This window comes from Danio rerio, chromosome 11, assembly GCF_052040795.2.
Source record: "Danio rerio strain M-AB ecotype USA chromosome 11, GRCz13ab, whole genome shotgun sequence".
Lineage (NCBI taxonomy): Eukaryota > Metazoa > Chordata > Actinopteri > Cypriniformes > Danionidae > Danio > Danio rerio.
The window spans coordinates 45,330,001-45,342,987 of NC_141031.1; the positions used below are offsets into that span (position 1 = coordinate 45,330,001).

The 12,987-nt window shown below is 34.3% G+C and overlaps 1 protein-coding gene across 14 annotated transcripts in view; it reads right to left on the reverse strand.

The window, feature by feature from the left end:
- slmapa (sarcolemma associated protein a) overlaps positions 1-12,987 on the reverse strand; it is a 119,880-nt gene that overhangs the window by 42,181 nt on the left and 64,712 nt on the right. For 10 of the 14 annotated variants that reach the window (XR_015502060.1, XR_015502059.1, XM_087272765.1 and 7 more), the window contains 4 exon segments: positions 6,948-7,007; positions 5,874-5,948; positions 4,677-4,757; positions 3,385-3,444 (listed from right to left, as the gene is read on the reverse strand). Coding sequence is in view for 12 of the 14 variants with exons in the window: in XM_087272765.1 (XP_087128891.1) it covers positions 3,385-3,444; positions 4,677-4,757; positions 5,874-5,948; positions 6,948-7,007 (276 nt within the window). In the remaining 2 variants the exon portion in view is untranslated. 14 annotated transcript variants of the gene reach the window in all.

The window sequence follows — 12,987 nt, forward strand, 5'->3', positions numbered from 1 at the left end:
ATGGCGTCATCAGGACTTACAGAAAAATGTGGTATTGGTGAAATGGGTACACTAAAGTTGTCCAAGGTGTGTGTGTGTGTGTGTGGATGTTTCCCAGTAAAGGGTTGCAGCTGGAAGGGCATCCGCTGCATAAAAAAAAAACATGTGCTGTATAAGGTGGTGGTTCATTCCACTGTGGCGACCTCGGATTAATAAAGGGACTAAGCTGAAAAGAAAATGCATGAATGAATGAATGAATTCATTGATTTTTTACTTTAACAACTGTACTTTTCAACAATCAGGGTTTTTATAAAAGAGTGAAATTTACAGACATGGAAAATTTACATTCAAAAATGTAGTGAATTTCTCTAATGAAAACACGTTTTACTACTTATGTCAAACTCCGTTCCAAACACTAAACAAAAATAAATTTAAATCTACTGAAATGTTGGCATTAAATAATTTCAGTGATATTATGTATAAATAAATATAATATAATGTAAGTTTAATATAGGTTAAAGTAAAAAAAAAAAGGCTAAAAAAAAAACAGCCTTTTCACTAAAGTACAAGAAAAACCACATTAACATTTGACAACCAACGAGCTTGGACAAAATTTGGAAAATTAAATTTTTGTGATCTTTATCTTCAATAAAACTTTTGAAAAAATAAATATATAAAATCAGAAGGGCTACAGGTCCACCTTACCATACAAGCGTTTTAGTGTGGCTAATTACACTAGGCATGGTGCTGGAAAAATGTGGTATTGTTGATGATTGTGATAACAATATTACTTACAATTTAACATTTTCCTTGGGAAAAGGCTGTTTATACTAGTTCTGTTTTAATTAGATATTTATGTAATGACATTAAAATAAACAGTGTTTTTTTTTACAAATATTTACTCTTTAAAACATTATGAATGAGTGAAAACCTCAGCAGATAGTCTAACTCTGATTTTCCTCTCTCATCTCAACTCCACCCATATGAGTTTATTTTCAGCTCTGGGTCCACCTTTTGCAGTTTCTGCCAATAGCAGAACAGAAACAACTGGGAAGGCGGGGCTAAAGTTCCTAAGGCCTCAAATCATTGTTTAAATTTATATTAAAAAAAAAAATTCAAGTGTATTAAAAAATAATAATAATATATCACACATGTTTGCAATACATATATTGCATATACTAATATTGCGATAACGTTTTAAAATTAGTTTCTATCCAGACTCATTATCGTCATATGAAAAGATAAATGAAAATGTAATTCAGAAAAAGAAATAGAAGCAGAAAAACAACAGCTCTAATGGTCCACAAAGGTGGCAGCACACACACGGCTCTAAAGCTGGCCGCCTCTGAGTCTGCCTGGCATCTCTACACTTCATCAGGAGCGCACAAAAACAATGAGGTGCTGAAACTGGCACTTCCTCCCTGATCCGCTGAACAAGAGCCAGAGTCTCTTATCTGACGTCCCGTTAAAGGACATGAGCTCAGCGCCATCAACAGAGCACACCCTCAATTTTTGTGGCACTGGTACTCATTTAAACCTGGAAGCATTAACAACTTATTGAAATATATTTTGTTATTGTTTAATATGGAAAATAATTATCGAGACTGCATTTTTTGGCATATTGTTCAGCCCTCTACTAGAGTCACACATGGCTAAACTAAAGCTGTGGTTAGCAAACTAAAACTAAAGCCATATGCCATTAGATCTGAAGAAACTGGTTGAAAAATAGGTTGGAAGCTATAAAAAAAAAACTAAACCAGATTGAGTGCAATTAGATTAATTAAAATGTGATGCTTAGAAAAAAGAGAAAAAAAGAAAAGAAAAAGACAGACAGAAATAAACAGTGAGAAAGAAAGAAAGGCACATTTTTCTTTTTGGATTGTTAGGGTAGAGGTTGGGCCAACAGAATAGGTTGTTTTGTTTCATTTATTTCTATTGTTTAAGGCTGATGTATACTTCTCCATCAAAACGCACGCTACGGCTCAGCCTACGCATCGACGCATAGCCCTATGCTGTGGCCGTCACTGACGTGCACCTCTCAAAAAATGTAACTTCAAGTCGCAACGCCGCGTAGCGCAAGCTCTGTGATTGGTCGGCTTGGTAGCGCTGACGAGTCTGGGCGGGACCCAGAGCCACGCGATTGGCACGAGCCCGATGGAGCGACTGTTTACAACTGTGGAGCCCGTGAAGGAGCTCCGGATGGAAAGTTTTGTTTTGTGTTTACCTCATAGTTAAAGTTGTTGCAAGTTCGCCGGTTCCTGCCTCATAAAGAGCGAGTTTGCGCCACTTGTACATCCCGCAAGCAATCAGAAAGAACAAAACACCAGCGAAGAAACTCGACACAGAGACATATTAACACCTCACTGCCAACTAGCGTTTTGGAAGTGTTAATGCAGACCAACAGAGACAGCGCGCAGAATTATAAATGCAGATACGCGTGATCCATGCGGCGTTGGTTACGCCGGTCACTTGACGCAGAAGTATAAACCATGCTTTAGACGCCGCCCGAGTCTCATTTCTCCAACTCTCCCATCAACCCGTTTGAACATTGTGTCCTGTTTGTTGCCTGTGATTTTCAAAATATTCTTGAAAATATTTGTTTTTGTTTATATATACATTTTTTGCACTTATTATCACTATCTTTTGTAAATAAAACTCACTTTATTGCATTTAGTTAATCGTGATATTTTGTCCCTCACTTGTTGATATTGTGTGTTTGCTTATGTGTTTCACCCAAAATTATTGTTACTCTCCTTCTCCCTGACCATCTTAAAGATTGTGACAGACAAACAGAAACAAACAAACAACTTTTGAAAAAAAATAAAGTTCAGCAAATGATAATAGAACGCCTATTTCAAACCTATTCTATTAGTGTTACCATGACGATGGAACACTAAATATATTTAGAATTCCGGAAATTCTAAAAATTGATACATTCCATCACTTCAAAGCCCGTCGTGATCCAATCAGCATTCGGTTCCATGTGACTGACAGATTTTGAACAGCAGCTGTACGTGACGCAGGGAAACACTCAGTGTCTAATTGGGCTGTAATTGGTTTAAAGCCCTCGCTGCCCTCCGGAGGGAAATATAAAATGGGACGAGGGGAAAGATCTGAGGGAGGGAGAAAAACCAGCATGACGCGCACACACACCTGTTCTCCAACCCACCGCTCACACCTTACCGCTGATGTACACCTTATATAGGCACACTGGGAAATAACAGACCCATGTTAAGCTGCACAGTTGTGCAGCATACCAGTCCACTGAGCTCTAATGAGTGCAGATAAAGAGACTGACTAACACTGCGCTTTAGCCAAAACACACACACACATCAGCACTGGCCTTTCTAATAGCAGGAGAGCTGAATGAAAACTTAGACACAGGAGAATGGAGGAAGGCTTTACCTTTCAGAAGAGAAACGCGGTTCTGGGGCTCGTTCAGCTCTTGTTCGTCCATCTGTCCGTCTGGAAAGAGGGAGAAAAGGAAAAGAGGAAGTTAATAAACAGCAATAACATCATGAAAAAAATTAAAGAAAGAAAAGGACAAAGGAAAGAAAGAGTTAAAGAAAAAAGATCAAAACAAAAAAGAGAATAAAAGAGCAAAAGAAAGAGTTTTAGTATAAATTTCCTGAGCAAAATGTTGTTTTCTCCATCATTTTGACATGTATGAGATTTAAAATGGCCAATCTTGCTTGTCCTACGAGAAAATTGGTAAGTGTATATTTTGCTTTCCATTTTTGTTCTTGTACTTTACTCCCATTATAAATGTTATAAATAAAACCAAATTTGGTAAATAGTTTTTCTAATAACTCAAATAAAAGAGCTAAACAAAACAATCAAAAGAGTTGAAAAACAGTAGAAAATGAACACACAGATGATACCATTTCATTAATTTGACACAAAAGAAGATGGAGTTATTTCTGACACTTGTAAACAATCCCTCCATTTAATATTACGTCCATTCAACTGATTATGAAAAGGGAATGTTAAGAGAGTGAAAGGTAAAAAAAGCGAAAGAAAAAAGAATAAAAGAGCAAAAGAAAGACTTAGACTGAAAAAAAAATAAAAATGAAAAAAAAACTATGAAAGAAAAATTAAATAATAGGAGAGAAAGAAAGAAAAGTACAAGAATAAAAACAAAAGATAAAAAACAGATGAAAGAGAGCGAAACCGTAGAAAAACAAAACTAAAGAAAGAGAAAAAGAAAAAAAGAAAGAAAGAAAAAAAGAAAGAAAATGATAAAAAGAACAAGAATAAAAATAAAGAAAAACATCGATGCAAGAAAGAGCAAATAAAAAGAAAAAATAGAAAAACAAACAAAAGAGAAAGAGAAAAGAAAAAAGAAAGAAAAGATAGAAAGACAACGATAAAAGTACAAGAATAAAAACAAAAGAAAGAAAGAAAGAAAGAAATGATAAAAAGTACAATAAAAACAAAGAAAAAGAACTGATGAATGGGAGCAAATGAAAAGAAACAGTAGAAAAATCAAAGAAGAGAGAAAGAAAAAAAAGTAAAGGAAAAAACATAAGAAAAAATATATAAGGAAAACAAAAAAGAGCAAAAGAAACAAAAATGAAAGAAGCTCAGAAGAATGTCCAAACAAGCTTTAAAAAAAAAAAGTAGAAAGTGTGAGGAATAAATAAAGAACAGCAGAAATCAAAACACAGCCACTCATACATTGAGAATCACTTCCATACCTGAAGTGTCGTCACTGCTTTTCTCCTTGCTGGGGCTCAGAGTATCTGACATATCACACTCTTTAGCGTCTATTTGGTTTTCTGTAAAGGCAGAGCGGAACACACCACTTAGAAGAGAACAGGGGGGGACACATCCGTAACTCCAAACCACATTAACAACTATACACCAATCACAATTTTTACCAGACGGTCTGCATCAATATTTCAGTCTAATCAGGAGCGTGTTTACATATCAGACTCAATTACTCATGATCTACAATAGCTGGCAGTGAATGAGCCCCCTGTAGTTCTGACTGGTGGAAGTTATTGCCCACACATGGTCATTTCAGTGACCCAGGCTTTAGAAGGGACATGCAGTCATGTGCTAAAGTAGTAGAATAATGCTGCTGTGGCTTCCATGAGGAGTAAATTGAGGTTTAAAAAAATGAAATATATTTTTTACACCAGTATTAATGCATCATCTGAATTGTTATCACATTTTTTTTCAATAAAAGTTAAGATGTAAATTTAAAAATAAAATGAAAGTGTGCAAGAATTCAAATGTATGACATATATATATATATATATATATATATATATATATATATATATTTATTTATGTGTGATATATATATATATATTATTATTATTATTATATGAATAAATATAAATGTATTATATATATATATATATATATATATATATATATATATATATATATATATATATATATATATATATATATATATATATATATATAAATGTATTATTGGGTGAAATAGTTTTGTAAAAGAAAGTTAACAAATGGTTTATTATTTTTATTATTATCATTATTATTTTAAGGTGGAACTGATTTAAAATGTTTTTTGCTTATCATATTAGTGGTAACACTAAAAATGCATTACATTTGTATTATTGGGCACAATAGAACTAGAGTATTATCATGAGCAATAATAGACAGCTAATAATGCTGATCTCATTAGTGCTCATTACAGTAATGACCCTGACCAGGTCATGATCTTTGAGGATGATAAAAATAACTAAAGTTCATTCCTGCCTCCCAGAGAGTGGAGTTGTTTAATTCAATTTTAAATGGAGGCCGCTGGTGTAAACTGTCTCCTCATTGCCATCAGATTTCATCATAGCATAATGTGACGTAAAGGTTTGGTCAAGAAAGAAATTCAAATTGAAATGAAAATGCCTGAAATGTGACAATACCTTTAAGTCTGTCTGGACTGGGTAAGCTGTTGTCCACTGTCGTCTGGTTATTCTGAAGATGCGCATCGATGACTTCTGCAGAATAAAATCCCAAAAAAATGACTTGAGCAGTATTGTTTGACTGAAGCAATGTCCACACTAAACCGGTACTTTTATGACCGGAGTTTTTTTTGTTTTTGTTTTAAATCCCCATCCACATAAAAACAAACTTAAGAGCTTATTATGGACTTTTATGCCTAATTAATATATAAATACAGGAATCAGAGAATGACATTCAATACCTTTACCCACTTTAGGTTTCAACCGGTAACACTGGCGTCATTTTAACTTAAAGTATATTAACTAAACACTGATTGTAAGAAAGCACAACTAAGGAGTATATTTTCTGTATTGCTGTACAGCCTAATATGTGTTACATTTATCTATAATGTAATTTTATGTATGATTTTATTAATTTTATTATTAATATATATTTTTATTTGTGTTTGCCATATATATTGTTTTTGATGCAAGAATATATAATTGTTAGCGTGCTTTCACACCAAGACTTTAGATTGGAACCTGGCTTGTTTCCTCAGTTGTTATGGCCACAGTCTGCTGTTTCTACAGACATGCAGCGGTCAAGTTTAAGAATAGTTCAGCTTTTGCCACTGAATGTGTGTCGTGGTTAAGAATGAAGTGGTTAAACTGCACTGCTTTAATGCACTACTGCATTAGGTTCACACATACACTCTGCACTTTGACTACTTAAAATTGTTAAAAAGCCATGGTGGGGTTTTCTCTCTGTCTCACGCTAAATGCAGTCGACCTATCGCAATATACTGGGTCATCAGACCAATCAGCACAGATTTGCATCGCGCTAAAGAGGGGTTTGGGAACAAATGAATCACTGAACGAATCATATGGAAGTCGCTGGGATAATTAGAAATAAATGCATATTATAAGATAATGAAAGTGTTTTTTGACCTTGTATGCACATCAGCCTGTTGTTGGAGACCCCCAAAATCAAAATATGACCTTTGATAATGCAAAATAGGGGCTCTTTAATAATAAAAACAAAATTTGTTCTCTTACCATCAAAGTTGGACAGCTTGTTAATGGAAGAATCCACAGCTTCCTTCAGCTGGCGCACCGCTGGTTTAAAAAAAAGAGAAGTGCCATGTCAGTATACAATCCCTAACGCAGTCATTAAAACATTATTACTCAGTTATTACAGGACACTGATGCAGCCGAACTGAATTCAGTATTAGCAGCAACAAAACTGCATTTGCAGTATTTCCCATACATACAGAACCAAGCAAAAACGGCATGAAAAGCATCAGTGGAAACTCAAGAGCTCAAATCACATGCTGGTGAGAGTGAAAATCCCAGAAAATAGAGAAAATCCAAGTCAGCTGGAGGTGAAGTCAGAACAGACGGCATGCAGAGTGTTTTCATTAATAATCCATGTCGCATTTGGGGAAGAATATTTACTTCGCTACTGAGAGATCATATGAATATCAGGGAGCGCTTATGAACCAATCTAGTCGTACAGATTCTTGATTACACAGCAAATAATTGTGATACTGAATCCTGAGTGCACTCACGGCCACTTTGTTACACAGTATATACTGTATTTTCCTACACAACACCCTCTTGAATTGAATTTACTCCAGAAAGATCAAACCACAACTAACATATGATGAAGAATAAATCAAATCACACACAAATAACAATACTATTACAATCCGCTGTAAAAAGTCAGAAAAACATTTTACCAGATTTTCATCTATTAGTAAGTTTACAAATCACTAAATAACTCAAATATGCATATAACATCCTGACAACAATGTGCAAAAGTTGCATTTATTTGAGCTTTAAAAAATGTTAACCACTTTCAAATCTCACAAGCAAGCCTAGGTACACTGCTCAATAAATATTATATTATTTATTACTTTATTACAATACAAGTTCGGCATATTTCATGATTTTTAATCAGTCTAGTTAGTCTGATGTACAAATAACTGAAGGTCCTAATTCATTTTGAATGAGAAAATTCATTTTGAAAGAAAGCTAGAAATGATGACTCATGATCGTGAGACCGTGAGGAAGTCATCTATGAATTTGATTAATACAGGGAATTTATTCCATTTTGAATTGCTATTTACAAAGATTTAACGGTGCAAAATACTCTAAAAACAACATTTACAACAACACTTCGCAATATAATACTGATTAACCAAATATGGATATAAATTAGTGCTGTCAAATGATTAATCGTGATTAATTGTATCTAAAATAAACATTTATATTTACATAATGCTTGTGTGCTGGGTATAAATATTGTGTATACAGAAATAAAACATAAAATACAAAACCAAAATATTTGCATATTTATATATAATTAATAAGACATCATTTAAAAAAAAAAATTTAAATATACACATATACACATGTACATACACATGTACACACACACACACACGTGTGTGTGTATTTACATTTATTAAACAGTTCTGTCTGGTTCTCGAATATGATTGGCTGACCTTTGTGTATTACACACCCACAAGGAGCGACAGCAGATCAATAAACTCACTACAGTTTGGACAAATATTGCAGCTGTTGGACAACAATATACTTTTGAGTCTTTTTAGGCGGGAATGTAGTGGTTTAGACTGCAACTATGCAGTTTATTTATAAGGACAGTGCCTATTTTAAATAGGTTTAATTTCGGAGACTGGCGGCCGTCAGCCTGTCAAACTAAGCAGAGTAATGATGTCTGCGCCACAAGATGGCGTCAGAGAGCGCATAAGTACTTAAGAGAGAAAAACTGCGTTTTCTTTTCGCATTTCAAACTTCAGCTGATTAAATCATTATAAAACAAGTAAGTGACATTCTAAGTCGATCTCTCTCTTTTTATGTTGTAGTGCTGTATTTATACCATAGTAATCTGCTAGTGTTTGCATTGCTTTGGATTTTTTGGGGTTAAGAGAGAAATACTATGAAATCTCTGATAGCATATCATGTCACGTTCGTCCTTATATTCTTAAAATGTGAGCAAAATCGCCTGTTTTGTCATCAATTTAGACATTACGCTAGAGAATCGTTCAAACACTAGTTCTGAAATGACGTTTATGGATTGGTAAAGGATTCTGCCTTTCTGATGTCAGCTGCAGATGTGAAAGAAGGGTGGAAGAAAGTAGTTCCTTATTCAAAAGAGCCTTTAGACTCTCTGTGTTTGATTTTTTTTTTTATACACATGATATATAAAATATATATAACGCAGTATTACATGAGTAGCAGTGCGATATGGCTGTATATCATCACTGGTGAGACACTAAGGCATCAACGCATGCCTCCCACCAGGGCCAATATACAGCCATATCTCACTGCTATTCGTGTGATATTGCTCATTTATACACAGAAAACAAATATGCACAGTACAAATATATATATATATTATGTCAATACAAGCATTTTTGGATGGGACTAATCACCATTTATATTTTGACAGCACAAATTTCTACTGATCAAACTAATTTCATTATTTTTGCCACAACACCAGAAATAAAATTAGCTGCGCTCTGCAACTCAGTGTAAAAAAAACCTACAAAAGTAAAACAGAAATAACTGCTCCCTGCGTTAATAATGCCGATTAATAATAATAATAATAATAATAATAATATAGTTCATTAGTACAGCTGTGGAAGGCGTTTGAAAGAATGCTGTGTACTCACATTGACACTCAATGTACTGTTGGATTAAAGTGCAGTCTCCTCCACTCTTTAAAAGAAAGTGGTCTACCAAAGAAAGAAAAACCCTCCATTAAATGAACAGCAGATGGAAGAAATGCCACGTCGAGGGGCATCGGGTGAAATTAAAAACATAAGCCAGATCTACAGGACACATTATGAGACGAAACCAAACAGAGATGCAAAAGGCGGGAGAAGGACACAGATGGTAGACTGCAGCCAATCACGGAGCTGCTCATCAATGACTGACAGCTGTCAATTACAGGTCACCACTGGGACACTGAGGTCTGATGCTAATCAAGATTTATGTTTCTGTATAGTATTCCACTTAAGTTTATACTTTTTTTTAAACTCATTAAGCAGATCCCTGCAAATTAATATTAGTTAAAAATAATATATATTGTTTTATTTTATTTTTTGTTATTAATTATATTAAGCTTGGATTCTTTTAAATAAAATCTTTTTAAAACAAAGGAAGCCATAAATATTTCTATTGTAATTTTCAAATTTGTAAAAAATAAAAATGACATTATTTTCTTAAAATAAATGATTTTGTTTTTGAAATAATGAATTTGTATGAAAATATTTTAAATATATTTTGAAAATATTTTAAATATCCTTTAAAGAGTGAATTATCGTTTAGCAATAATTTAAAAACTAAAAAATAGAAGACAATTATCAGTATTTTTAAACTAAAATTATGTTATTATCTTTAATATTTTGTATTTTTTTGTTTATTTTACAGTAAAGGATCATACCCACAATGTTAACACTGTTTACTTAATCTAATAATACAATAATGTGAACTCACAATGAATTCACTAATGTGAACATTTTTGATAAAAACTTCAATGTAAAGAAATGTAAATTACTTTTATTCCACAATACTATTATTAATCAGAAAAGGTGCAATTCCAGTTTTCTCCAAACCCTGTAATTTATTTGAATATAAATTTTTTCCAAAATTGTGCATTACTGTACACGCATAGAAAACCTTTTATTAAAAAAAATCATAAAATTATCAAATGCAATGAAGTAAAAATAACTTTATTTTTGTTTTTTACAAAACTAATATTCATCCGAGAAAGTTTTTCCCATCAGGCTGAATACTATAACAGTTACCTCTCAATACAACTACCTGACAAAAATCTGGTCGGCTATCCAAGTTTTAGGAGCAACAAATAATAACTTGACATCTAGTTGATCATTTGGGGTCAGAAGTGGCTTATATGAAAGGCAAAGGCCTCTAGATGACGCTTATTTGACCACAATAAAATATGATCATGCCTTGATTTTTAAATATTTCATCAGGACAGTAAGGTCCGACTTTGCTTAGACAAAAGTCTTGTGTCTGAACAGAAATAATGTCCAGTATAGAATATAAAGTCCTGCTGCAGTGGAGACAGAATGAATATTGTGTCTGACTCCATCATGAGCTTGGAGGACTGCATCCATACTCTGCACTGACTCAAATCACTGATTAATAAAGTCATCTGGAATGGTGAAGAAAGCATTCCTGCAGGACTCCCAGAGTTCATCAAGAGTCGTTGGGTTCATTTTTAATCTCCATCTTACCCCAGACATGCTTAATAATGTTCATGTCTGGTGACTGGTCTGGCCAATCCTGGAGCACCTTGACCTTTGCTTTCAGGAGCTTTGATGTGGAGGCTGAAGTATGAGAAGGAGCGCTATCCTGCTGGAGAATTGTCCCTCTCCTGTGGTTTGTAATGTAATGGGCAGCACAGATGTCTTGATACCTCACGCTGTTGATGTTGCAGATCTCTCGCACACACCCATACTGAATATAACCCCAAACCATGATTTTTCCTTCACCAAACTTGACTGATTTCTATGAGAATCTTGGGTACATGTGGGTTCCAGTAGGTCTTCTGCAGTATTTGTGATGATTGGGATGCAGATCAACAGATGATTCATCTGAAAAAATCCACTTTCTGCCACTTTTCCAAATGATCAACTAGAAGTCAAGTTATTATTGTTGCTTCTACAACAAGACTTTTGTCAGGTAGCGTACAACTATGCCTTACAGTAAAAAATCTTACTGACATGCACATCCCTGGTGGTTAAAAAGCACAAATACTGGCACCAAATAAAAGAAAAGTCTTAATTTTCAGTCAGTGTCAGATTTGCACAGGCTGATTTTCTCTACAAAGTTCTTACTGGGAAAAAACACATTTACTCTATCCTAATAATTCTTGATATCAGCAGATTTTATAAAAATCAACTATAAAAAGAAATGCTCAGAGAGAGGTGTGTTTCTGCCAGGAGGTTTGTGGTGTGTGGCACACCACATCAGTAGTTTCATTTCTGAGATGCTGCTTCTTATATTATTGCATGAGAAATATAAATCACCAAGCAATTCTTGAGCTCCATTTCAAAGCGTAATGCCCTGCTGTGTGCTAACCACAAAAGACACAATGGATAATCCGGCAGAGTTTAGTGCCAAGCCTAATTAAACACTGACTAATGACATTAAATCAATTATTAGCAACGTAGCAGATTAAAATGAGTCAAAGTCCTGAAAGCATCTAGAATAACTAACTAAAAAGGCCAACCAGTTGACAGCAAAACTGATTTAGAGACACCTTTCTTCATATATACTAAGTGAAAAAAGCTCACAGGGAAAACTTGGTGACAAACGACCAAATGGGGAGAGACAAATTTGTAGAGAGTCCTGGGTATTAAGGCTTGTATTCCTTAAAAGAACAGTTCACACAAAAATTAAAATTCTGCCATTGTTTACTCATTCTCTGCCTCTGTAAAACCTATTTGACATTATTCTGTTAAACATAAGAGAAGATGTTCTGAAGAAAGCTGGAAACCTGCAAACATTTGACTCCCATAGTATGTTTTACAACCCCAAATCAAAAAAGGTTGGCAGAGTATGGAATATGCTAATGATTTCTAAATTTACTTTGGCTTGTATTTCAATGCTGACAACATGATAAACATTATTTAATGTGTGATTTTTATTGTTTTTTTTTCTAAAATAAACATGCATTTCAATCTTAACTCTTGCAACACATTTCAAAAAAATTACGACAGGAGCAATTTAGGTCTAGTAATCAGGTAAATTGGATTAATGATGTGATCTGAAACAGGTGATTGTAATTATTGTTTGGTACAAAAGTAGCATCCAATAAAGGTCCAGTGCTTTAGGAGCAAAGATGGGCCGAGGATCGCCAGTTTGCCAACAAACACTTGATAAAACTGAAACATTGAAAAACAATGTAGGCGAGGCAGTGGCGCAGTAGGTAGTGCTGTCGCCTCACAGCAAGAAGGTCGCTGGCTCAAACCTCGGCTCAGTTGGGGTTTCTGTGTGGAGTTTGCATGTTTTTCCTGCCTTCGCGTGGGTTCCCTCCGGG